This window comes from Mauremys reevesii, linkage group 1, assembly GCF_016161935.1.
Source record: "Mauremys reevesii isolate NIE-2019 linkage group 1, ASM1616193v1, whole genome shotgun sequence".
Taxonomy (NCBI): Eukaryota; Metazoa; Chordata; order Testudines; family Geoemydidae; genus Mauremys; species Mauremys reevesii.
The window spans coordinates 53025620-53050159 of record NC_052623.1 but is presented as its reverse complement, the minus strand read 5'-3'; the positions used below and the strand labels follow the sequence as shown (position 1 = coordinate 53050159).

General features: G+C 40.1%; 1 protein-coding gene and 1 long non-coding RNA gene across 7 annotated transcripts in view; one reads left to right on the top strand and one right to left on the bottom strand.

Annotated features, from left to right (window-relative positions):
• The window catches only part of LOC120396072, a 110666-nt gene extending 93825 nt beyond the window's left edge, over positions 1-16841 (top strand). For 3 of the 6 annotated variants that reach the window (XM_039520968.1, XM_039520965.1, XM_039520966.1), the window contains 5 exons: positions 419-2265; positions 4955-5040; positions 7409-7454; positions 10216-10414; positions 16653-16841. In XM_039520968.1, coding sequence (XP_039376902.1) covers positions 419-2265; positions 4955-5040; positions 7409-7454; positions 10216-10406 — 2170 coding nt within the window. In that variant the 3' untranslated portion in view covers positions 10407-10414; positions 16653-16841. Of the gene's footprint in view, positions 1-418; positions 2266-4954; positions 5041-7408; positions 7455-10215; positions 10415-14858; positions 14922-16652 lie in introns of those variants that run through there. The other 3 variants (XR_005592960.1, XM_039520969.1, XR_005592961.1) reach the window with 3 other exon arrangements.
• A 4069-nt stretch (positions 16842-20910) lies between these two features.
• LOC120396074 lies at positions 20911-24468 on the bottom strand. Its single transcript, XR_005592962.1, has 3 exons — positions 24013-24468; positions 22106-22357; positions 20911-21265 (listed from the first exon to the last, which is right to left on the bottom strand). It is a non-coding gene; the product is annotated as an uncharacterized LOC120396074 (long non-coding RNA).
• Positions 24469-24540: the final 72 nt, after the last annotated feature.

The window sequence follows — 24540 nt, the reverse complement described above, 5'->3', positions numbered from 1 at the left end:
AAGGTGGAACTTCACAAAATTACAGAACATGGGCAAACCCTAGATGCTGAACAACTAGTGGGGATCAATCATTCATAATTTTGAAAGATGCCTGAAAATGCTGCTTTACCTACTGCTTTGTTTTAAGTTGGAAGTTCTTGAAATGAGATTCAAACTAAAATTCAGTGTGTGTATGTTAAACAGTTAAAGATGCTTTGTGAATGGTAAGATACATTTACATCATGTTTTTGAAATACAGAAATGGTACTTTTTAAATGAAGTATCAGGATTTAAAAAAACAAAAAATTCAGTTGTGAAGGGATCAAAACTTGATTACCCAAGTAGCTAAATAAATATTTTTTCCTAAAGCTGCATATTATGAGTAGGTTATTACTGCTATGGATTTTCTTTCATATTTAGTTTTTTATTCTACATTTAGGGTAACAGACATTAAGAAGAAACCTGGGCACAGACTGAGCAAAGCTAAACAGAGGAAAAAGAGAAAAAGAAACAGAAAAATGAAGCATGATCATGTTAAAATCACAGAGAAAAAATCAGATGGAGCCCCTTGTCATCTAATTCCTGATGACCAGGAAACATCAGACAGTGAAGAGGAAGATTCAGAAGAAGAAAACAGAAAATCAGTATTTACATTTAATGGAGATCCAGGAGACGAAGGTTGTGAAGATCGTTCCAATGGTGATTGTAATGAAAGCCCCAAATCTACAAAGCATCAAACAGAAAGTTTACCTATTGCTGTGTCTGAGACTTCAGCAACATTAGCTAGTCCAGTGAAAAGTGACTTGTTTACAGAAGATGATGGTCCATTTCTAATAAATTTGACATCTGCTCCTAATAAAAACTTAACTGAATTTAAACACACACTTGATGATCAGGAGGTTGATCATAACCAAAATAAAAACCTTATGGTAAATGAGAGCAATTCCTTAGATACAAATGATCACAGTTTTGTTCTAGACACAGAATATAACAGTAAAGAAAATAGTTCTATGATGTTAAACAATCAAGATGAACTTACATTAGATCAAATTGCAAGTGAACCTGACCTAAAAAGTAAATTGTTAAATGTAAGTAATGGAAAAAAAGAAACCCTGTCTCTCCAGCATGATTTGAAAACATCTGAAATTTGTGTTGTCTTGCCTGATAAAACCACGAAAGACAGACAGACATCAAAAAGGAATGAGAGAAATCCTTGGGCTTTTTTTTCAATTGATTTAACTGATATACAATTCCAGCTTGTCTCTGATAGGTTGGGTTCTTGTTCTTGGCCTGAGGGTGCCCATAAATTCATATGTGAGCAAAGACCAAAAAGAGGGAGGCGGCCTAAACAGACCTATCCTGACAGCACAGTAGAACAAACTCATGAATCTAATGAAGAATTAGAAAAAGAAACCAGTCTGCAAACATTAACTGAAGAGGGTGGCAGTGTAACACATGGTGGTCTACAGTCATCGCTGATTGACAAAGTACATAATATTTCATTTATAGAGTCAGGAGTCACTGTCACAAACTGCTTAGCTGAAGCCAATGTTCCAAGCAATGTAGGTACACCAGTTCCATCGAAGAAAAAAGGAAGATGCAAAAGGATTTTCAACTTGGCACCAAACTTTCATCTACCAAGGCAGATTGCTGTTAGTACAAAGGAGGGACAGAAGGATGTTCTTTTGATGGATGATAACCTATCAGAAAATGTTTTGAAAACAGAAAAAGAGAGAATTTCAAATAAGGACAATGGAAAGAAGAGTGAACAAAACCTTGAATTTCAAGAATATCTAACACCTTCTAATAATGATGTGACAGATTCTTCACTTAACCATGGTGTGGGATCTCTCTTACATAGTAGTCAGTGGGGACAATCTCTGTGTCTTTCAAAGAAAGCTGTTTTTTCTTCAGCTCAGAAGTTTCCCTCTAGTTTTTGTACAGTTTCTTCAACAAGTAAGGAACAAATTACAACTTTTAAACAAGAAAAAATACTTGATAAAAAAGAGGGTGAGAGAGAACAGTTCTCTTCAGAGCTTACAAATAGTCAACCAGATATTTTGTGTTCTGTTAAAGTAACATCTGACAGTCCTACATACCCTAATGTATTTGAAAGCAGTGGTGAAGATATGCACAAAGCAGATGAAAGTAAGCCATCACAGTCCTCACAAATTGAAGCTAATCAAGATACTTTAAATACTAAATCCAATTTTTTGGGTCTTCCCTTATCATTGGAATTTGCATTTCAACTTGTAGACCTTTTTGGTTCTCCTGGATTTCCACTGGGTAATATTTATTATTATTTATTTTTAACAGTGCCTAATGATATGTCTGTTTCTTATTGCAACTAGCAATTATACAAATGTGATAATATACTGTAGCTGATCACTGCTTGCCAATATAGATACTTTTGATGGCATTCACTTAGTGTCTTGCAAATGGTACTTTGCACCAAGATTTTGCTTTTCAGCTCTGTAGATTATCTATTATGCAATGATCATTGTTTTCTTTTGTTAGCAGTTTACCCTCATTGCATGATCTTGAGTAATGCTGGTATTTACTAACTTTAAATCCAAGGAATGATGTCCTTGTAGCTGTGTTGCAATTTCAGCTGCACAAATGCATCATACTGAGTGAATTTTTAACCTGTCATTTAGGAAACTGCATGAAAACACGTGCTATTTGGATTTGTATTTCTTTGCTGGTAAATGTTTGTTTCACCTTTGTAATACAGTAGTATCCCTTTACTAATAATGTAAAGTTATAGGGTAAAATTTTCAAAAGTACTTACATTACATTTTCAAATGTGCCATAGGCATTTTGGAGTCTTAATCCCACTGACTTTCAAACAGACATACTCTCTTAAATCACTTCAGCAATATGAAAATTTTACCCCAATCAAATTTAATTTGAAATTGAAATAAAAAAACATAAAGTATATTTTCTAGTACTGAACATATTCTTTTAATCATGCAGTCCACACCTTCAGATGTCATGGTTAGACGGTAAATGAACAGAGCTTGAATTTTCACATTCTAGTGTCATTAAATGTATACTAAGTCATGTAGTGTAAACCCTTTCAGAAAGATCAAAAAAGAATGAACTGCTTAAGCCATAATTCTTCAGACTTAGGCACATGATTAATTTTACAATGGGACTATTCACTTGTATATATTTGAGTGTGCATAAATCTTTAGAGCCCTGCGCAGATTCAAAATATATATTCTCATCGAATCCACGATCAGAAAAAATGGTCTGTGGACATAAAGCAGATATCCACAGATTTGCAGGGCTCTACAAATCTTCACAGAATTGATGTCACTTAGGCTCCTGTTCAGCAAGGAACTTGTGAACCTTCTAATTCTCTAATTGTAGTCTCTCCTTAATGAAAACATTAACAATTGCACCAGTGCAGCTACGCTGCTATAAGTTCTCTGTGTAGCTGTTCTAACCCGATGGGAGAGAGCTCTCCTGTCGGCTTAATTACTCCAGTCCCCACGACAGGGGGCAGCGGAACCTTCCGAAAAGTGTGTGGGGGGGTGGCCCTGCCCCTTCTGCCCAAGGCCCCATCCCTGGACAAGCCAGAAGTTGGAGCAGGCCAGGAGCCGCAGGTCCTCCACCTACCTGGTGCGGGGGGGCCAAGAGAAGGTCCCGGCCGTGTCCGTGTCTTGCAGGCCCCCCATCCAGGCCAGGAGGGTCTGCAGCTCCCCACAGCTGCCCGTGCAGTTTTTACCCTGACCTGACTCTGGCCAGGGGATGGGGACTTCGAGTCACAGCCCAGCCATGGTAAGAACCATGCACCCTCCATCTGACCTGGGTGGGGGACTTAGTGGGGGTGGGGACACGGGATGGAGGCTGCTCTCCGCCCCTCAGCTGCTGGAGGGTCTGGCTGGGGCCTCAGGTAGAAGAGGAGGGGTAGGGGTGGGGCCTATGGCAAAAGAAGTAGGAGAACCATGGCCTCTAGGCCCCCCTATTCCAGTGCCCCAACCCCACGAGTGGCGGTAGCTATGTTGGGGAGAAAAGCTCTTCTGCCAACATAGTGCTGTCCACACCGGTGCTTAAGTCGGCATAAGTTATGTTGCTCAGGAGAGCAACTGGCCACTTGTGATCATTAAAGAACCCATAGCATTTTTCTCAGAATTATAGGTGTTAATTCCACTTTCCTAGCCATATTCTGATTTGAGTATCAATATTATTTCTTTTGAAATGTCTGCTGCAATTTCAGTCATACATATTTTTCCCCATTGCCTGTCCTAAACTGTTATGTACTGCTGCGTATGTTAAGGCAACTGCAATGAATTTGTGGGTGAATGGTTTCATAAAGCATTTAGGAATATTCCTAAATGAAAGGTACTATAAATGTTGTTAGTTGTTCTATGGGAAGGTAAATAGCTTTTTAGTTAACAAATTTATTTGTCACTTATTTACAGTTAACTCATAGAACATATATTCCATAAACATTTTACACTGTTATTCTACAAAGCATTTCTTTTCAACTTTAATTATTGAGGAACTCTATCAGGTTAAAATATGACATATTTATAGAACAATTTCCATATACTATGTTAAAATATCCTCTTATAAATTGTTAAAACTGGTAAAATTTTAAAAACTAAATTTACTTTTCATTTAAGATGTTTGTTTACTTTTTGCATTTTACTCAATTTAGAGAATGAAGTTTCACTTTTGTTTTTAGTGATTTTCCTAGTAAATTTCACTTTCCAGTTCCCATGCACTTGGACAAAGCAACAATTTTGGGTGTGTAAATACTGCAGGAAAATCTTTGGTTTAAAAAATTTTTTACATTGGCACTAAACAAAAATATAGAATTTTTCTTAATGGGCCTTAGGTTCTGTAGAAACGTATTTGTATAAAACCTAAATTCTGGGCTTTGTTTGAGCTGGCAGTATCTCCTTCAGATATGCATGAAACCTGACAAAATATAATGCCATGAAAATGTCTTGTTCTTTTTCAGAGTCTTTATTGCCAGATGATTACATAGTTCCTCTTGATTGGAAAACATCAAAGAAGATCCATTTACTATGGAAGACATCTGTGGAGGTATGGGCTTTAGTTCTCTGCAAGGCTTTCCTGTATTTTAGGAATAAAGAGGCACCATTTACTCTAGGGTGCAACCAGAATTTTCCGAAGTAGTGGGCCCAGGTCACCTGCCACGTCCTCACTGAGCCATCATCTCTCCTTCCAGAGACCGACCATGAGTGGAAGAGACGGTGTGAGGAGATGGCATCCTGGGGTTCTGGGAAGCAGGGAGCTGGGTCAAGGGGGTGCTGGGAGCCAGAGCCACAGGAGAAGCTGCCACCCCATGTCCCTGCCCTCCCCTCCCACAGGACCAGCTGGGACCTCCCCTTCTCTTGGAGAGACCAGGGGAGACTGTGAATTTGTGTTAGCATCTATGCCCCTCCTGTTACACCCCCCCCATCATTGTGCTTCTGTATTCAGTTCATTTGGAGAAAGAGTATTTCTTGCTGATAGATCCATGTTTTATGTAAGTGAACTCAAACAGTGAAGGAAGAGACATTATATAGATCCTGTCCTGCAAGCCCTGTGCAAGGGAGAGCTCTAACCTTATAGCAGGATTGAGGGTTTAGGTGGACAGAGCAGAAAAATATATGAACCAGTCAACAAAAATAAAACCTCTCCCCATTGCTCAGGGTCCTTCTTTTTACCCTGCAGATACTGTCCTCCACCTTCCTTTTCCTCCTCCTGTTCTTCTACCACCCTCTAAGCAGACTCAGCCCTCTGGTATCTGCAGTTCCTTACCCATCAATTCTAGCAAAAATGCTCTGAGTATGTGCTGAGAGGCTGACTGGGACTTAGCTTACTTTGTCTGGTCAGAAACGGTAACTGTTTTACACTCTGTCAATGCACTCTATTCTGAGACCCAGCTCAGTGCCACTCCCCTCTGTTGGTGAAGAGAAAAAAAGGAGCCTTTCTCCAAACCTTGTGGGGATAGATAAGAAGAAATCACCCTAAGTGTGTTGAGGGGAGGAGGTGAATGAGCTTAGAATCATAGAAATGTAGGCTGGAAGGGACCTCAAGGAGGCAGAACCAAGTGAACCTAGATCTAGCTTATATGTCTGATGAGGGCATGTATCTTATGTGTGTATGTATATATATATAATATGTATCTTATGACTTTAAAAACAAACTTTGTATTTGTGGATAATCTAAGCACTATATCCAGATGTACAGACACTCTTTTCTCAACCTATGTATTATATAATTTTATTAACATTAGCTTTAATAAAATGTAAGTGCTTGGAAGGTATATAAGGGAGAATTCGATTGATGGGATAATGTATAAGGTGTGTCTGAATGGTGGAGGAATGAATTAAGGGAGACAAAGGAAATCAGAAAAATTATACTCTAAAAATAAGTTTAAGGGGAAAACAGAAGAAAAAAGAAAAGTTATACCAAGATAGATAGGCAATGGAAAGGAAAAAGTAGGGAAGGGAAAAGAGAATGGACAGGGAACACAGTACATTTTTAAAAAGTTTAATGCCAGTGTTATTTTAAATAATTTTAAAATGGGATAGACTAGCTGGATGGGTTGGGGAAAGTAGTGCACAAATTGAAATTTCCTTAGAGGAGCAAATTGCCTAGGGATGTGTCAGATCTCCGTGCATACTTAGAACCCCTCTCATTTAAACAGGAGTTTGGGTGAAGACGACTTTTATATACCGTTTCCAAACTTTCAGAAAATAGCCTCTGCATGCATGGATATCTATATCCATACATCGAGTATTTCACTGGCACTTACAGTTGATAGAATTTACATATGCAAAACCCATCACTTGCATGCACAAGTGATAGACTATGTCACATGTGCCTTCACATATGTGTGATTCAATAATATGCATGCAAAACAGAGGCTGGGTTTGGCCCTCTTAGAATATTTGTCCCACTATATACATATACATATCTGAATATGCAGGCGTTCTCTACTGGTTGAGGGTACAGTATAATTTCACATGTTAGGAAATATCCCATTATTGACAAAGTAGGACAATGCAGAGCTGTAAGTAGATATTCTAAAGCTCTGAATATAAGCATAGTTTCATATTTCATTATTACATATTTATATACTATTTATACCAGAGTAGTTTAGTCAATAGTTGGACTGACTCATATTTCTGAAATAATTTTTATATTTCTTAACCTTTTTTTTGTCACTTCTCAATGAAAGGACAACCTATTACTAGGGCTGTTGTTTTATGATGGCAGTTTTTAGGAGATAGTACAGGATAGTGTGGTGAAAAGGACAAAAGCCTTGTAAATACAGTTTAAAAACTTATGTAATGTAATATGGACTTTGTTCTGTACACCGATTACCCAACCTCCAGACCATCATATATATTTCCTTTTTCTTCTTCTCTCCTTTATTATTGCTTATTTTATTTGTTTTTAGAGGAAACAGAAAAAGAATGGATTAGAAAATGGGAGTTCTTTGGCTGGTAAGCATAACTTTGTAAAACAAAATGAATGTAAATGTTATTTATTCAGTGCAACAATCAGTTAATGTAGAAGTAAGTAAGTTGAAAGTTACTGTGTCCATAGTATCTGTAACTACTTCTTGTGCAAGTGTATGGTATTAAATGTATGCCTCCATATACAGTATACATACAATGTGGCAGAGTTACAGCTGCTGTGGAACACAATTTTGAATTTCCTGACTTGTGATTTGAAATTCTCAACCTTAACAATTTTTATTAAATGAATCAAATAATTTTACTTTGCGTTTACTTGAATCCAATTCAGATGGAGCTTAAAGTTGTAGTGTATAGGCTTGCCTTTACTATATTCACTGCATTGCCTTAATTATATTTAGCTGCTTTCATTATATTCAGCTCTAATGGAAGAAGCCTACCGTATCCTATATCTTGTAAGACATTAACTGAAGCATAAGCTTGCATAAGTGTGGTTAAGTAGGCTGTAACTCTTGGCATAGATCAACGGTTACCTTTAGATTTTAGGAACTAAGAATAGCTTGCTCAGTGGTAGGAGGTAGAATGTTCCAGTAAGTGCTACCACAAGGAATATGGAAGTAATAACCCCAAATCTGCTTAAGCAAGCGATGGCAGATATGATCATGAGTTGAAATTGTAGTTACATGTATCACTATACTAACCTAAAGAAAGAGGGGACACCTCAACATTAGTAGGATGAGGAAATACACATAAGGAAAAGGGGAAAACCCCCTACTGACTATGCATTAGATATAGTGGCATCAGCGTAATGTATTATAGAAGTTGCATGCCAGTCTTTGGGCAATAGGAGAGAGAGAGCAGTAGCCCTTGGAAGGGACCAGAATGATGGCCACTGGTGGTGAGGAGGAAGGTGATGGTGATGAGGAAGATAATGGCTAACATTTCAGGTCATCCTGCAAGAGATGGTGTGAGTATATGGGTGCTCAGATGTACATTCCGTAGTCTCTCTATCTGAGAGTTAGAGTGTTTGTGACTTTGCTAAATGTATTAATAAACTATTTGGAAACATAGAAGAATTCTGATACTGTGAGTGTTGCAGTTGTGCATGTTGGGGTTCCCAACTATATAGTAATTTTAATGATACTGGGCCTGATCTTGGACAAGAACCTGTCAACCCTCAAAGTGATAATTGGGAATTCTTAAGTAAACAATAGAATTAATACATAATCTATAGATTGGGCTACAAAGTTAAAAAACATGTTGTCTTAGATTTTATCTGTGAAGTGTTGAGGGTCATCAACTCTCACTGAATTCAGTGGGTATTGAAAGTTATCAACACCTCAATGGATCAGGCTCCTAAGCAGCAGAGGAAAGAGGCTTGATGAGAAACATCAAGAGCCTGGTGTTAGGCAAAGGAATCCTGTAGTGTTCAGGTGGCAGGAGCATGTTTCCAGTTGCCTCACATTCTGATTTTCACTTCTTAGGATGGGTGGGTCACCACTGGCTTCCACTCAATGTCTTACTACTTTGGGGATTGGGAGCATCAAAAGCATCCATCCCACAATTCTGCTGTCTTCAGTGGGAGAGCTAGCTTCCAGCAGCCTCTCTCTGTAATCACCAACTGCATCTATCCTCTCACTCTAGCCCATAAGGTCTCTGAAGCCACCTGGAGAATACCCTGCTGGCAGCCTTTTTCTAAAGGTATCTGCTGCAGCTGTCTGGTAATGCACGGTACTTCATATACTGTATATGTGTGTTCTAAAATACTATACCATAGGAGAATAATCACATCGAAGGAACAGCTTTTGGTGTTTAATATAATTGCACAAGTTGGCATAAGGCCTTCTAAAATTGTTGGAAATGCATGATATAATTGTTCCCTGGAGAATGACAGACAAGTTGGTGTCTGAAGTTGGGGACAGATCCTGTGGGAAAGACTGAGGGTATGTCTACACTGCAGTTAAACACCCGAATCTGGCCTGTGTCAGCTGATTTGGGCTCACAGGGCTCGGTATAAGGGGCTGTGTAGACATTTGGGCTCAGGCTCTGCAATCTTCCCCCCCTCATGGGATCCCAGAGCCTGAATTCCAGCCTGAGGCCAAACGTCTACACCTCAGTTAAACAGCCCCTTAGCCCGAGCTCTTTGAACCCAATTCAGCTGACACACGCCAGCCACAGGTGTTTAATTGCAGTATAGACATACCCTGTAGCTCAGTGGTCCCCAGCGCAGTGCCCGTGGGCACCATGGCATCCGCCCGGGCATTTATGTGCACCCGCGTACTGTCTGGTGGCCAAGCATCTGCCAAAATGCCGCCGAGAAGCAGCGTCATCCAGAGGCGTTGCTGCCGAAATGCCACTGATTTTCGGCAGCATTTCGGCGGTGATGCCTCTGGATGATGCTGCTTCTCAGCGGCATTTCGGTGGCGACACCTATTGACATTGCTGCTTCTCGGCGGCATTTTGGCGGATGCTCGTCTGCCAGCCACGGTCCTTGGTGGCTCGTCATCTGGCACCCACCAGACGAAAAAGGTTGGGGACCACTGCTCTAGCTCTTGGCCTGGAGAGCCAAGAGAGATTCAGACCAGTAGGGAATGTGTGTAATTGTCAGGGCACAGCTGAAAAAATCCAACAAAATAGATTAAATATTTTGTGTATAAAATTGGTAAAATTTGTAGTTTTCTAGGGCAATAATCTTGTTCTGTAAATAATCTTGATATAAATGCAAATGACAAACTATATAAATTATACTTTGGGTGTCATTTGGCAAATTACAATCATGTTTTTTTAGTTGGTGCCAACATTGTGGAGGATACAAATAAAGATTGCCAAAAGAGTCAAGAATCTTATGAAACACTTCCGGAAACAAACCTATATCAAGATGTACTAGAAGAGAACTCTGTGACTTATCCAGACAACAAGCACTTGTATAATGTATCAACCAATCTTGAATGTCATCTTAAACAGAAAAAGTCAACATGAAGATAAAGGTAACATTTTATAAAACTATCATTCTTACGGATAATGCTGGTCTAAACAGCTGAAAAACAAAGATAATTGCATTCATTTTTAATAAAATGATTTAAAAATACTAACAGCTCATCCTGTCTGTAAGCACCTATGACTTCACTATAAGTAAATATTTAATTATTTAATTATTTAATTTTATTATTTAAATATTTAATTATTACAAAGTGGAACAGCTCCAACAGTAGAGACTGAGAGAGACCCATCCCAAAATAGCTATAGCCTGGTGGTTAGGGCACTCACCTGGGTTATGGGAGACGCAGGTTAAAGTTCTTTCCAGGCAGAGCAGAGGATCTCACACATTTCAGGTGAATGCTCTAACCACCAGCCTATTGGCTATTTTGGGTGGGGAATCTCACTTTCTCCTTTTGACCAGATATTCCATCCTGGACTTGAGAAACCTTCCTGATAAATGTTGAATTGAAACTCATATGTTTCAACATATTTTCTGATGAAAAATGTTTTGTCAAAAAAAATCCCAACAACCTCTATCTACCATTAACTGGTGCTAACGAACAGTACATACTGTGTCTCGTGATCCAGATGTTAGGAACTTCATTTCTCCAATCCTTTTAATTCTAACTATTCCAAGTAATTATTTGATATTTTCCTGGATGATATTTCTCAAACCCATGTTTTGTAGGACAGGACACTTGCTGATATCTTAACCATTAAATTTGTTTGTGTTACTTATTTGTGTATTTTGTATGTACAAGTATGTCTGTGTTTATGAAGGAATGTGTGAACATTATGAGCCTGGGGAGAAAAAACTTTCCAAGCTCCAAAAAATTTTTTGGTTTAAATAGAAGTCCTAAAATGTAATGGATGTCATTATAACGACAGAGTAAATTTGGGGTGTGATATTCCAAATGTAACTAAGGTGGTGGTGATTTACAATTCAGTGCCTTTCTTGTAATGTTGTACATCCTACCCATCAGACTGTATGTGGATGGATGTTCAGTAAGTTCATAGTTGAAATACCTTCACATTTACTCAGAATGGAGTAAACATTGTTTAATCAACCTCTCTGGGGGTTTTTTAAATTATGCATAGATAAATATAGACAGTGACAAATCCAACACATAATCATGTCATCAAATGGTGAAAGAAGGAGTCTAATAACATTTGAGGTGTTGGTGATTGGGTTATTTTTCATTCTGTCATTTTGAACTCAATAGTGCGAAAGATCTGCTTTTAAGAATGCATAATCAGGTATAATTACTTATAAGTTAAATTATAAGTACTTATACATGTGAGAGTATTGAATATGTGTGAGATATGCAGGGATGTGTGAGAGAACTAGCTCTGAGGGGCTCACTTGAACCTGTTGCTAAAATTTTGCCATCAGTTTGAAGGGAGGTTGGGGTAATCTCTCTCCCTCTCAAGAAATCACCCATTTCCCACCTCCCCAATGGATGCTAATAAAGTAACCCAGTCAGAAGTGATATTCCAGAGGCTTTTAAAAAATACTCTAAAGACCAAATATAAAAATCTTGAAATCGACCAGATTTCAGCAAATGTCAGGATTTTAAAAATAAATTTCACAGAAGAGAAGACTCCTGGTAATTTCCACTGTAACCTCTTTAAATTACACAAGTTGAATGCAGTGCTAATGCTATCATCATAGTCAGTATATTTTTGAGAAACAAGTTATATATATTTCTAGCAAAGTTCAATTTAATATAAATCTGTTTGCCAAGTGGTGGTGCTTCCTTCCTTTAATAGCTTGTGTATTTTTGTCTAAATGAAAAATGAATACATTTGTGTCTCTCTGCTCCTCTTTGCACACACATGCCCCCCAGAACAGGGCTTCTTTCTGGTTAAGAGGCAACATTTTTGTAAGAATTCCTCATCAAAACATTGACAACAAATCAGTGGTTGAATAACTTGTTCTGGGGAATAGGCAAAATAGACTATGATCAAAACTGCTACTGAAATAAGCATCTGTATATCAGTGGAAACAAGTGTTTTTATTTATTAATTTGTATTACCATAGCAGCTAGAAGCTGTAATCAGGGACCAGGACCCTATTGTGCTAGGTGCTGTACAAACACTGACAAAAATGTTCCCTGCCCCAAAGAGCTTGCAGTCTAAGACAAGAAAGAACAGACAGGTGAATACAAGGAAACAATAAGACAGTATTGGTCAGGATGATAGGCAGTGGTCTTAGCACACCAGCAACCTAACCATTGTCCAAATTTTTTGCAGGCATTATAGAAAAAGAGAGGTTTAAGCAGAGTTGAATGATGATAATGAGTTAATTTTCTGGATGTTTATGGGCAGCCCCTCCCAAGTGTGAGGGGCAGCATAGAAGAAAGCACAAAAGTGCTTATTTGAAAATTTAACAAGTGGGCAAAGAGGCCAGGATCATACTCCAATCAGCAGCAGGGTACAACATCTTGATTGTGAATGAAAGAAGATAAGTAGGGAAGGGAAAGAACGTGAAGATCCTTAAAAGTGAAGACCAAGTAGCTTATGGAAATGTGGACAAGTTGCTAAGGATTGAATACAAAAGAACAGAGCAAACATGTAGAGACAAAATCATAAATGCTAAAGCACAAAATGAGTTACATCTAGCAAGGGACATAGAAGCCAAAAAAAGAGGCTATACAAATATATTAGGAGCAAGAAAAAGACAAAAATATAGGTCCACTACTTAGCGGGGAAGAAGCTAATAACAGATGACATCAAGAAGGCTGAGGTGTTTAATACCTATTTTGTTTCAGTCTTCACTGAAACAATTAATTGTGACCAGATGCTTAGCACAAATAATATTAAGGGGAAGGGGGAAGGAACACAAGCCAGGGGAAGAACAGGTAGAAGAATATTTAGGTAAGTTAGAGGTATTCAAGTTGGCAAAGACTGATGAAATTTACCCTAGGGTACTTAAGGAACTAGCTGAAGCAATCTGAGAACCATTAGCAATGGCCTTTGATAACTCATGAAGGACAGATGAGGTCCCTGAGGACTGAAGAAGGGCAAACATAGCATCTGTTTTAGAAAGGGGCAGAAGGAGGACCTGGGGAATTATAGACCAGTTAGCCTAACTTTGATAACTGGAAAGATACTGGGAACAAATTATTAAACAATCAATTTGTAAGCATCTAGACTAAAGGATAATAGTGTAATAGCCAACATGGATTTGTAAAGAATAAATCATGTCTAACCAATCTAATTTCCTTCTTTGACAGGGTAACTGGTCTAATGGTTGGGGGGAAAACAATAGATGTGATATATCTTGATTTTAGTAAGGCTTTTGACACAGTGCCACATGATATAATCATAAGCAAACTATTGAAATATGATCTAGATGAAATCACTATAAGGTGGGTGCACAACTGGTTGAAAGACCATACTCAAAGCATATTTATCAATGGTTCACTATCAAAATGGGAAGACATACCAAGTGGGTTTCCACAGGGGTCTGTCTTGTGTTTGGTAGCATTCACCATTTTCATTAATTACTAGGCTGATGGAGTGGAGAGTTTGCTTATAAAATGTGTGGATGACACCAAGATGGGAGGAGGTGCTTTGGGAGACAGGATTAGAATTCAAAACGACCTTGATAAATTGGAGAATTGGTCTGAAATCAGCAAGAATAAATTCAATAAACGCAAGTTCAAAGTACTACATTTAGGAAGTTAAAATTAAATGTACAAGTACTGTAGAAAATGGGGAATAACTTGTTAGTGAGAAGTACTGCTGAAAAGGATCAGGGGGTTATAGTGGATCAAAGTTTGAATATGAGCCAACAATGTGATGCAGCTGCAAAAAAGGCTAATATTATTTTGGGATGTATTAATGGAGTATCATATGTAAGGCACAGGAGGTAATTGTCCCATTCTACTTGGCACTAGTGAGTACTGTATCCAATTTTGGATGCCACGCTAAGAAAGATGTGGACAAATTGGAGAGAGTCCAGAGGAGAGCAATAAAAAAAGATAAAAGGTTTAGAAAACTTGACTTGTGAGGAAAGGTTAAATAAACTGGGCATGTTTAGTCCTGAGAGAAGACGACTGAAGGGAGACCTGGTAATAGTCTTCACATACGTTAAGAGCTGTTATAAAGAGCATGGTGATCAATTGTTCTCCATGTCCACAGAAGGTAGGACAAGAATTAAAGGGCTTAATCTGCAGCAAGGGAAATTTAGGTTAGATATTAGAACAAAAGTTTCCAACTATAAAGATAGTTAAGTATCAAGGGAGGTTGTGAAATCACTGTTGCTGGAAGTTTTTAACGACAGATGAGACAAATACCTCTCAGGGATGGTCTAATTTGCAGAGCTGTAGTAGTGGTGTTGGCCACAGGATATTAAGAGACCGGGTGGGTGAGATAATATCTTTTATTGGACCAACTTCTGTTGATGAGAGAGACAAACTTTCGATCTTACACAGAGCTCTTCTTCAGGTCTGGCCCCAGCTCACATTTTATCACAATGATAATGAAAACTTAATGGGTTTCTTTGGACAGGTGAGTAACATATTAAGTGCCCAGTTCTCTAACTTTAGTGGGAAATATAATCTATTAAATATATATAGTAAAAGCTATTTTATCTGGCACTTCACCAGCCAGAAAGCTCTATAAACTGGCATTTCTGATCTTCATTGAAATTCTGGTTTATAGTCCAGTTGGCGTAGGACTGGCAGGGGGCTGGGATGCAGGAGGGAGTGCGGGGTGCTGGATACGGAGGGCACTCATCTTGGGTGGCTCCCTGCAAGCGGTGACCTGTCCCAGCTGCTCCTATGTGGAGGTGTGGCTGGCGGCTCCGTGCGCTGCCCTGTCCCAAGTACTAGCTCCGCAGCTCCCATTGGCGGGGAACTGCAGCCAATGGGAGCTGCAGGGGCAGTGCCCGTGAGTGGAGGCAGCACACAGAGCTGCCTGCAGTGCCTCCGCCTAGGAACTACTGGAACAGGTCGCCACTTGCAGGGAGCCACCCAAGGTGAGCGCCCCCTGGATCCAGTAGCCTGCACTCTCTCCTGTGCCCCAACCCACTGCTCTGAGTCCCCTCCCGCACCCAAACTCCCTCCCTCTTAGTTAACTGGCATTTTTCACTTACTGGCATCCCCCATTTCCCCAATATGCTGGATAAAACAGCTTTTACTGTATTACTTTGTAAGAACTGTGTGATGTAGTGAGTATACAGATATCCACAAATTATATTTCTAGTTTACTGAATCTTTCCCATGTTGGTATAATGTTTAATTTACACTCTATTATTATTCAGCATAAGATAAAATTGTAACAGAATGCAGAGAAAGGTATGCTAATACCATAGACACATGGATAGTCAGGGCCTTTATGAGCACAGAGAGCTATCCATAAACAGTCTCTTCTCATCATTAAATGCAAAACCTCTACACAAAACAAAATAGATCTTTAGAGTATTAGACATTTTATGCTAGGACTAAAGCTCAAATGAAGGAGAATACTACCCCCTTTGTTAAAATAAAATTATTTGTTTAAATATAGGCAGAGATAGACAAATGTGGAGCAAGAACTCCCTTGTACAATGTTTACCAATAGAGCCCAGCCTCACATTTGACTTCAAAAAGAGAGGGAATAATTGATAGGAGACACAAGAGTTATATAGAATAGGCTTGTATCTACTTAGAAGAGCTTAAGAAATTGTAGATCAAATTGTGCTGATATCTTCCACAGAATTCCTCAGATTTTTATAGAGGATAATCAGGTTCCATATAAATTGTACAGAGAAAAAAAGATAACTCTGTACTTTTAAATCAGTTTCTGAAGCCTAGCTATGATTTAAGTAATATTGGTGGAATTTTAAGTTCATTTTAAATATTGTTATTCTTTATTCCTTTTCTTATTTTTGATTCTTCATGATGTCTAGCTCCTTGCCTTTCTCCATCTCTGACATCGTCTTCCTATCTTCCCTTCCTCAATAATCTTTTCAGTCTTCCCACCTTTTATACTCTCTACTTTGTTTCTTTTCTAAGCCTTCAAAATCCCTCTTTGTACCTCCTTCAAAAGGAGGAATGAAAATCAAACTGCTAAAACTGAGAAGGAAATAGATCCCCTTATCAGGGACTGGAGGTGAAAAATTATCCTTTAATACTTTCTTTTAGTCATAGGGTGGGATGGGGCAATATTGAAACAATGTTTACAACAGTCAGTATTTTTTAAATCTGCATTGACTGGTGGTTATGATACTTCAGCAGACTCTCTTCTTTTATATTACAGAAATTTGTCAATCTTGGCACCATCATGAAGGACCTCAGTTTACAATCAAGTGTTATAAATGTAAGGAATAACCTGGAAGAAGTATTCAGTGTAGAATTTGGTACTGAACCATGATCCTCAATAATCCTTAGGCTTTATATCCACATAGCCACCCATTCTGGTTTTGAAATAAAAAAAATTGTAATAATTTTTGATTGTCAAATGGCCACTTTCAGAAGTCACTTGATATCCATGCTTACTTTACTCATCCTTCTATGTCACAGAGAGACTGAAAATAAAGGAGATGGCTTTGGCCAGTGTTTAGTCAGAAGCAAAAATAGCAAAAAGATTTCCACATTGAAGGATTTCTGTGTTTACAAATCAAAGGAATGGGAGGGGGTCTGTTGTCTACATAAACTGTGAGCTTCAGACTCCTGGATCTTGTTCACTACTGGAATGCAGAAATATTTGCTACATGCATAAAAAGGTAATGGCTTGATGGTAACAATATGTTTGCAGAGTGAGGTATCTGACTTCACTGCTGGTGTCCCTTTATAAGTCCTGTGTTTGTGGCAAGTTAGATGATTTATTCTTTCTACTTCTGCCTACTTCTGTTTTCTCCTATTCCTGTTACTAATTGTTTTCATCCCTTGCCGCCTCGTGATACTAAATGGAGCAAGTCTTCATCAGTCTCTTCTCACTATTCCACAAATACTTAACCTTTTCTTGTTCATATTTACTCTGTCTTGAACCCATGCTTGCTGTCTCCCTTAGGCTACACTGATATAGACATTTCTGACTATAGAAGTAAGTAGAAGTCATCTTTGGTTTTTCGTTATTGGGGCTGATCTAAAGCCCATTGAAGTCAATGGAAACAGACCCCTTAACTTCAATTGGCTTTTGATTTTGGGCCTCTACAAACTTTGATATTTAGTTATTTATATTACCATCAATGATGCTCCTTTTGCCTCTATTGTCTAAAGAACCTCATGGTGACTCATGGAAAACTTTGAAAATAACCTAATTAAAAATAATTATTTTCCTGATATAAAACATTTTTGTGTTTTACTTTCCTAGTTTTAATTGCTGGGTTTTTCCTTCAGAATTAATTAGCTGTTGCTTATTCCTCACGTGAAGCCATAGTCTTGTTGGTAGCATCTCTATTTGTTGCTGTGGAAATTATCATAATAGCACTAACAGAAGATTGATTTCATGTGGGGACTGAGCAACAAAAGCAGATTAACAATTCTCATGTTTTTTAAATAGAATTTCAGTTTTCTTTGAGGCATTAATGGGTTTCATAAGTTTGTCTGTTCTTTGGAGGGTATAGGAACAGTGATGCTCAGCAGTGCTTTAGGACTTCCATGGGCAAGTATCAAATTGCTCTGCTGCCAGTAGTGTTGTGGTGCACAGCTCACAATCATGCCATTCCTTAAACTGGCGCTCAGTTACTTAGTGTCTCTGAGAGGCAGAGGTGGGGAGTGGAGCCTGTTTCAGAGGTGTTGCAGGAGTCAAGTAGCACTGAATGACCAACACTCATAGATAAATGGTGTCAGAACAAGTGTGGGAGGAGTGAGGAGCCCAGAAGGGAATGAATGCGGTGTGGTGAACTAGAAAGGGAGGGGGAAAGCAAGAGGACATATGTAACAGGGAGGGGAGTGGAAAGAGAGGATAAAGTATGAAGAGGGAGTGGTTTTGGCTATAAAAAGGAGTAACAACACACAGAAGGAGAGGAGGAAATTAAAAGCAGTAAAGGTGAAGACTAACAGTGGAAAAGGGAGTGGGGGAAGGTGAAAGGACAAATTGATAGTTTGTGGCATAGTCAGATGGCACTGCAAAATAGTTACATATAAAGAAAACAGTAGGGAAGAGAGAAAATTCTACTTACCACTAGCACAACTTTTGTCAGTCACAGGAGTGGATGAAAGCTTCTCTGTGATGTGTTGGAATGAATAGAGAAGGACAAAAATTACCTTGACACATGGCAGGAGAAGTGGAAAAAATAGAAGAACAAGGGGTGGAAGAGTGGTGAGGCTATCACATTAGAAAGCTTAGATTGAATATGTTTGTCAAACAAACAAACCAATGATCCGGATTAGGTTACCACCGTCCTTCCCCCCGCTCCCCACACATACACACATGCTTCAGATTAAAAAACAATTTAATACAGTTTCTCTGACTTGGGCATCTCTCATCTTCTGCCCTCCCCCACCTTTCCCCCTTGCCAGTATTTTATTATGTATCAGCTCCTGACCAGAACGCCTGCTAAAGGATTGCTCCTTTGTGATCTAAACTACCTGAAATTTTCCCCCAGGCTCCAATGTAAAACCAGTAAACAAAATTGAATAAGCAGCTCTAGCACATCAGTATTTCTAAAATTATTACTGCACCATTGGCAAAACTGATACTTTCATTTTGCTTAATATTGTTTTCCCTTGGGAGAAAATGTACTGTACTTCTGCCAACATGAACACTATATAAAATAATAAGGGGGTTGATATTTCACATGGGTTGCAACATTTATGCATAATTTTGCATAAAATACTAGTGACATTAGAACAGGCCACATTTAATTTAAAGATTCACCCAAACATGTAATAGAAATGTGATTTTTTGCCTATTTATGTTTATTTGACAAAGAATAGGAAACTGAGTACATTTACTGTCCATGAAATCGAATATTGTTAACTGAGTATTGAACTTCCAGAACACTTGAAATAAAAAAGAAATGTCAAAATCTCTCAGTATCTTTTTTTATGAAAAAGAAAAGGTTTTGAGGTTTGACTCTTAAAGGAATACTGTCAGTTTAAAAATTAAATTTAAAAATCAATTTGTAAGCACCTAGAGGATAATAAAATTATAAAGAATAGCCAGCAAGGGTTTGTCAAGAACAAATCATGCCAACCATTATAATTTCCTTCTTTGCCAGGGTTACTGACCTGTTGGATGGGGGGAAGAAGTAGACATGATCTATCTGTGGCTTTTGTCACAGTTCCACATGACATTCTCATAAGCAAACTACTGAAATACTGTCTAGATGAAATAACTGTAAGATGGGTGCACAACTGGTTGAAAGACTGTACTCAAAGAATATTTATCAATTGTTTGCTGTCAAACTGGGAGGGTGGGGCCAGCAGAGTCCCACAGATCCAGTACTGGATCCAGTACTATTCAATATTTTCATTAATGACTTGGATACAGAGTGGAGCATATGTTTATAAAATTTGTGGATGACACCAAGAAGAGAGGGGTTGCAAGCACTTTGGAGGACAGGATTAGAATTCAAAATGACCTTGACAAATTAGAGAATTGGTTTGAAATGAACAAGATAAAATTGAAAAATCAAATGCACAACTAAAAAATTGGAGCATAACTGGCTCGGTGTTAGTACTGCTGAAATAGATGTGGGAGTTATAGTAAATCACAGATTGAATGAGAATCAACAGTATGTTGCAGCTGTGAAAAAGGCTAATATTCTGGGATGTATCAACGGGTGTCGTACATAGGACACGGGAGGTAATTGTCTCACTCTACTCGGCATTAGTGAGGCCTAAGCTGGAGTTGTGTGTCCAATTCTGGACACCACACTTTAGGAAACATGTGGACAAACTGGAGAGAATCCAGAGGAGAGCAACAAAAATTATAAAAGAACCTGATCTAGGAGGAAAGGTGGGAATGTTTAGTCTTGAGAAAAGGAGACTGAGGGGGACCTGTTAACATTCTTCCAATCAGGGCCAGCTCTAGACCCCAGCGTGCCAAGCGCGCGCTTGGGGCGGCATGCTGCCGGGAGGGCGGCAGGCGGCTCTGGTGGACCTCCTGCAGGCGTGCCTGTGGAGGGTCCGGTCGTCCAGCGGTTCCGGTGGACCTGCCACAGGCATGCCTGCGGAGGGTCCGCTGCTCCCGCAGCTTGGGTGGACCTCCCACAAGCATGCCTGCGGACGCTCCACCGGAGCCGCGGGACCAGCGGACCCTCCGCAGGCACGTCTGCAGGAGGTCCACCGGAGCTGCGGGACTGGCGACCGCCAGAGCGCCCCCCGCGGCGTGCCGCCCTGGTGGGGCGGCGCAATTGCTAGAGCCGCCCCTGCTTCCAATATGTTAAAAGCTGTTACAAAGAGAACTGTGAACAATTGTTCTGCATGTTCATGGAAGGTAGGAGAAAAACTAATGGGCTTAATCTGCAGTAAGAGAGATTTGGGGTAGATATTAGGGAAAACTAACTATAAGAGTAGTTAAAATCTGGAATAGGTTTCCAAGGAGGTTTTGGAATCTCCATCATTGAAGGTTTCTAAGAACAGGTTGGACAAATATATGTCAGGGATGGTCTAGCTTTACTTGGTCCTGCCTTAGTGCAGGGGGCTGGAGTCGGTGACTTCTTCAGGTCTGTTCCAGCCTTACATTTCTATCATTCTCTGATTCTATAATGTCATAATATGTAGCAAATATTCCTGGCTTCTTCAGATCTTCATAAGAATATCAGCATCCTCCTCCTTTTCAAAACATTTCTCAGTGTTGTCAACAAAACCACCTCTCAGCAAACATGGATAGTCTTGCATTGATCACCCACTGATGTCACAGAGCTATCTTCAGCAGATATGTTTATAACATTTCTCCTTCTTGAGGGTTGATTAGCTCAGCTGTAAGGGAATAAACACAGAGTGACCTGTCAAGTGGCTTGCCTACAACAAAAACATCCTTTACAGCTTCGGAAACAAATATAGAACATATCTAGTAACTGCCACACCTGATTTTTGGATGTTTCTGGGTCAGGTAATGGTAGGGTTGCCAGGTGTCTGGTTTTTGACCCTGGCAGCTCCAGACAGCACTGCTGACCAGGTCGTTAAAAGTCTGGTTGACAGTACAGCGGGGCTAAGGCAGACTCCCTGCCTGCTCCCCTGGCACCATGTGGCTCCTAGAAGCAGTGACATCCTTTGGCTCCTAGGCGCAGGGGCTGCCACAGGGGCTCCATGCGCTGCCCATGCCCCGAGCCCTGGCTCCGCAGCTCCCATTGATCGGGAACTGCAGCCAATGAAAGCTGTGGGGGCCGCACCTGTGGGCAAGGGCAGCACGCAGACCTTCCTTGGCAGCCCCTGCACCTAGGAGTCGTAGGACATGTCGCATCATCCTGGGGCCGCCTCAGGTAAGCGCCACCTGGAGCCTATCCCAAACCCACTCCCTCACCCCAACCCTGAGCCTCCTCTCTCACCTAAACTCCCTCCCAGAGCCCACATCCCCTCCCCATCCCAACCTCCTGCCCTAGACCTGAGCCCCCAGTTGCACTCTGAACCCCTTGTCCCCAGCCAGGAGCCGCCTCCACACCCCACCCCAGAGCCTGCACCCTCAGTTGGAGCCCTCAACCCCACCCCCACCCCAAATCTGAGAGGGATGAGGTGTGGAGCATGCTTTCAGAAGTCTTAAAAGAGCAATACTCCTATGTGGATACTACAGAACCCGAACCACCAAAAAAGAAAACCAACCTTCTGTTGGTGGCATCTGACTCAATGAAAATGAACATGCGTCGCTCCGCACTGCTTCGGATCGTTATCAAGCAGAACCCATCATCAGCATGGATGCATGTCCTCTGGAAGGGTGGTTGAAGCATGAAGGGACATATGAATCTTTAGAGCATCCGGCATGTAAATATCTCGTGATGCTGGCTACAACTGTGCCATGCAAACATCTGTTGTCACTTTAAAGTAACATTGTAAAGAAGCGGGCAGCATTATCTCCTGCAAATGTAAACAAACTTGTTTCAGCGATTGGTTGAATAAGAAGTTGGACTGAGTGGACATACAGGCTCTTAAATTTTCCATTCTTTTATTTTTGAGTGCAGTTATTTTTTTGTACGTAATTCTACATTTGTAAGTTCAACTTTCATAATAAAGAGATTGCACTACATTATTTGTACTAGGTGAATTGAAAAATACTATTTCTTTTGTTTTTTACTGTGCAAATATTTGTAATAAAAATAATAGACACTGAGTACTGTACACTGTATTCTGTGTGGTAACTGAAATCAATATATTTGAAAATGTAGAAAACATCCAAAAATATTTAAATAAATGGTATTCTAGTCTTAACAGTGCAATTAATTGCACAATTAATCACAATTTTTAATCACAAACCATTTCTTGTAATTTTGTCAGGTCAATATTTACACCTGTGAAATACTGCCAAGGCTTTTCTACAGGAAAAGTTAAGATGAGTGCTCCATTACTTCACACCACCTTTTTGGACTTAAAAAAATCAGATGTGGGTTACACCTGGCCTGTACAAAATTTTTAAAATGTTGAAGACAAGTCAAAGATCTGATGATTAATAGAAGGTTTGGGAGTCAGTCCTGCAATCGTCCAGGGTTGCCCTGACTGCCATTGTCAAAACTAAGGGCAATTTATTTTTCAATGGAATCATCCACATGGGTTTAAGGCACTGTAATGTATGTACATTAATGTCACACCTTTACTGTCACATGATCTAGACAAGCCCTTAATAAGGGAAGTAATGCGGGAAATTGAGCGGGAGAGGGAAGCCTCTATTAATTCCTTTCCTTTAAAATGCTTTAACAGGTTTTGTATGACACCAATTAGGGTAGGGTGACCAGATAGCAAATGTGAAAAATCGGGACAGGGGATAGCGGAGTAATAGGAGCCTATATAAGAAAAAGACCCCAAAATTGGGCTTGTTCCCATAAAATCGAGACATCGGCTCACCCTAAATTAGGGTGACCAGATGTCCTGATGTTATAGGACAGTCCCTATATTCTGAGCTTTGTCTTATATAGGCGCCTATTACCCCCCTTCCTGATTTTTCATACTTGCTATCTGGTCACCCTATTGCCAATCTATCTTGCGGTTGTGTACCTATCTTGAATAAAAATTACAGTAGACATTTATGTTTGAGAGGGATTTAATACATAAGAGTATAGTGCTGCTTAGAGCCAGATTTTTCAACGTATTTAGGCAACTAGTCGGCTTTTCAAAAGCTGCTAGATGCTTTTGACTTTTTAAAATGTGGCCTGTGGTGAACCATGTTCTACACACAAGTGGGGACATGAAAAAGGACAAGGGTACAGGATAGAGGCAAAAATAACCATTGACAAAGGTGGAATCCCCTTTGGTGGATTAAAGTATCAGAGGGGTAGCCTCCAGCAAAAAAACTTTAGGACCAGACTCCAGAGAGAAACTGCTGAGCTCCAGTTCATATGCAAATTTAACACCATCAGTTTAGGACTAAACAAAGACTGTGAATGGCTTGCCAATTACAGAACCAGTTTCTCCTCCCTTGGTTTTCACACCTCAGCTGCTGGAACAGGGCCCCATCCTCCCTGATTGATCTAACCTCGTTATCTCTAGCTTGCTTCTTGCTTGCTTATATATATACACACCTGCCCCTGGAAATTTCCACTGCTTGCATCCGAAGAAGTGGGTATTCACCCACGAAAGCTCATGCTGCAAAACATCTGTTAGTCTATAAGGTGCCACAGGATTCTTTGGTGGATTAAAGGAACCCAGAGTTTTGCCATCAACCCAGGAAATCAGCCACCCTGACATCATATGAGCCCCCAAAATAAAAGTGTGTAGAAAAAAATCCATGTACGTGGCTGGCCAGGCAAGGGCCGCCCACAAGGCGAACTGTTCACCTGCTGTGAGGCTTCGCACACTGCTCGGTCAAGCACTGACCGTTGGAACTGGGGGGGGGGAGGCTGGAAACGTGTCACAGACTCGCCGCTCCTTTAGCGACTCTCCGCGTCAGAGCAGCTGGGGCCGTGGACAGACACTGGGCTCCGGCACGGTGCCTTGGCGGACACAGCCCCGGGAACCTGGCGCGACGAGCCACCGCCCCCTCCCCTCCCGCTTTCTTTGCGGGCACTGCAGCCGGCTCAGCGCACCTGGGGTAACGGTCACCGCTCCCC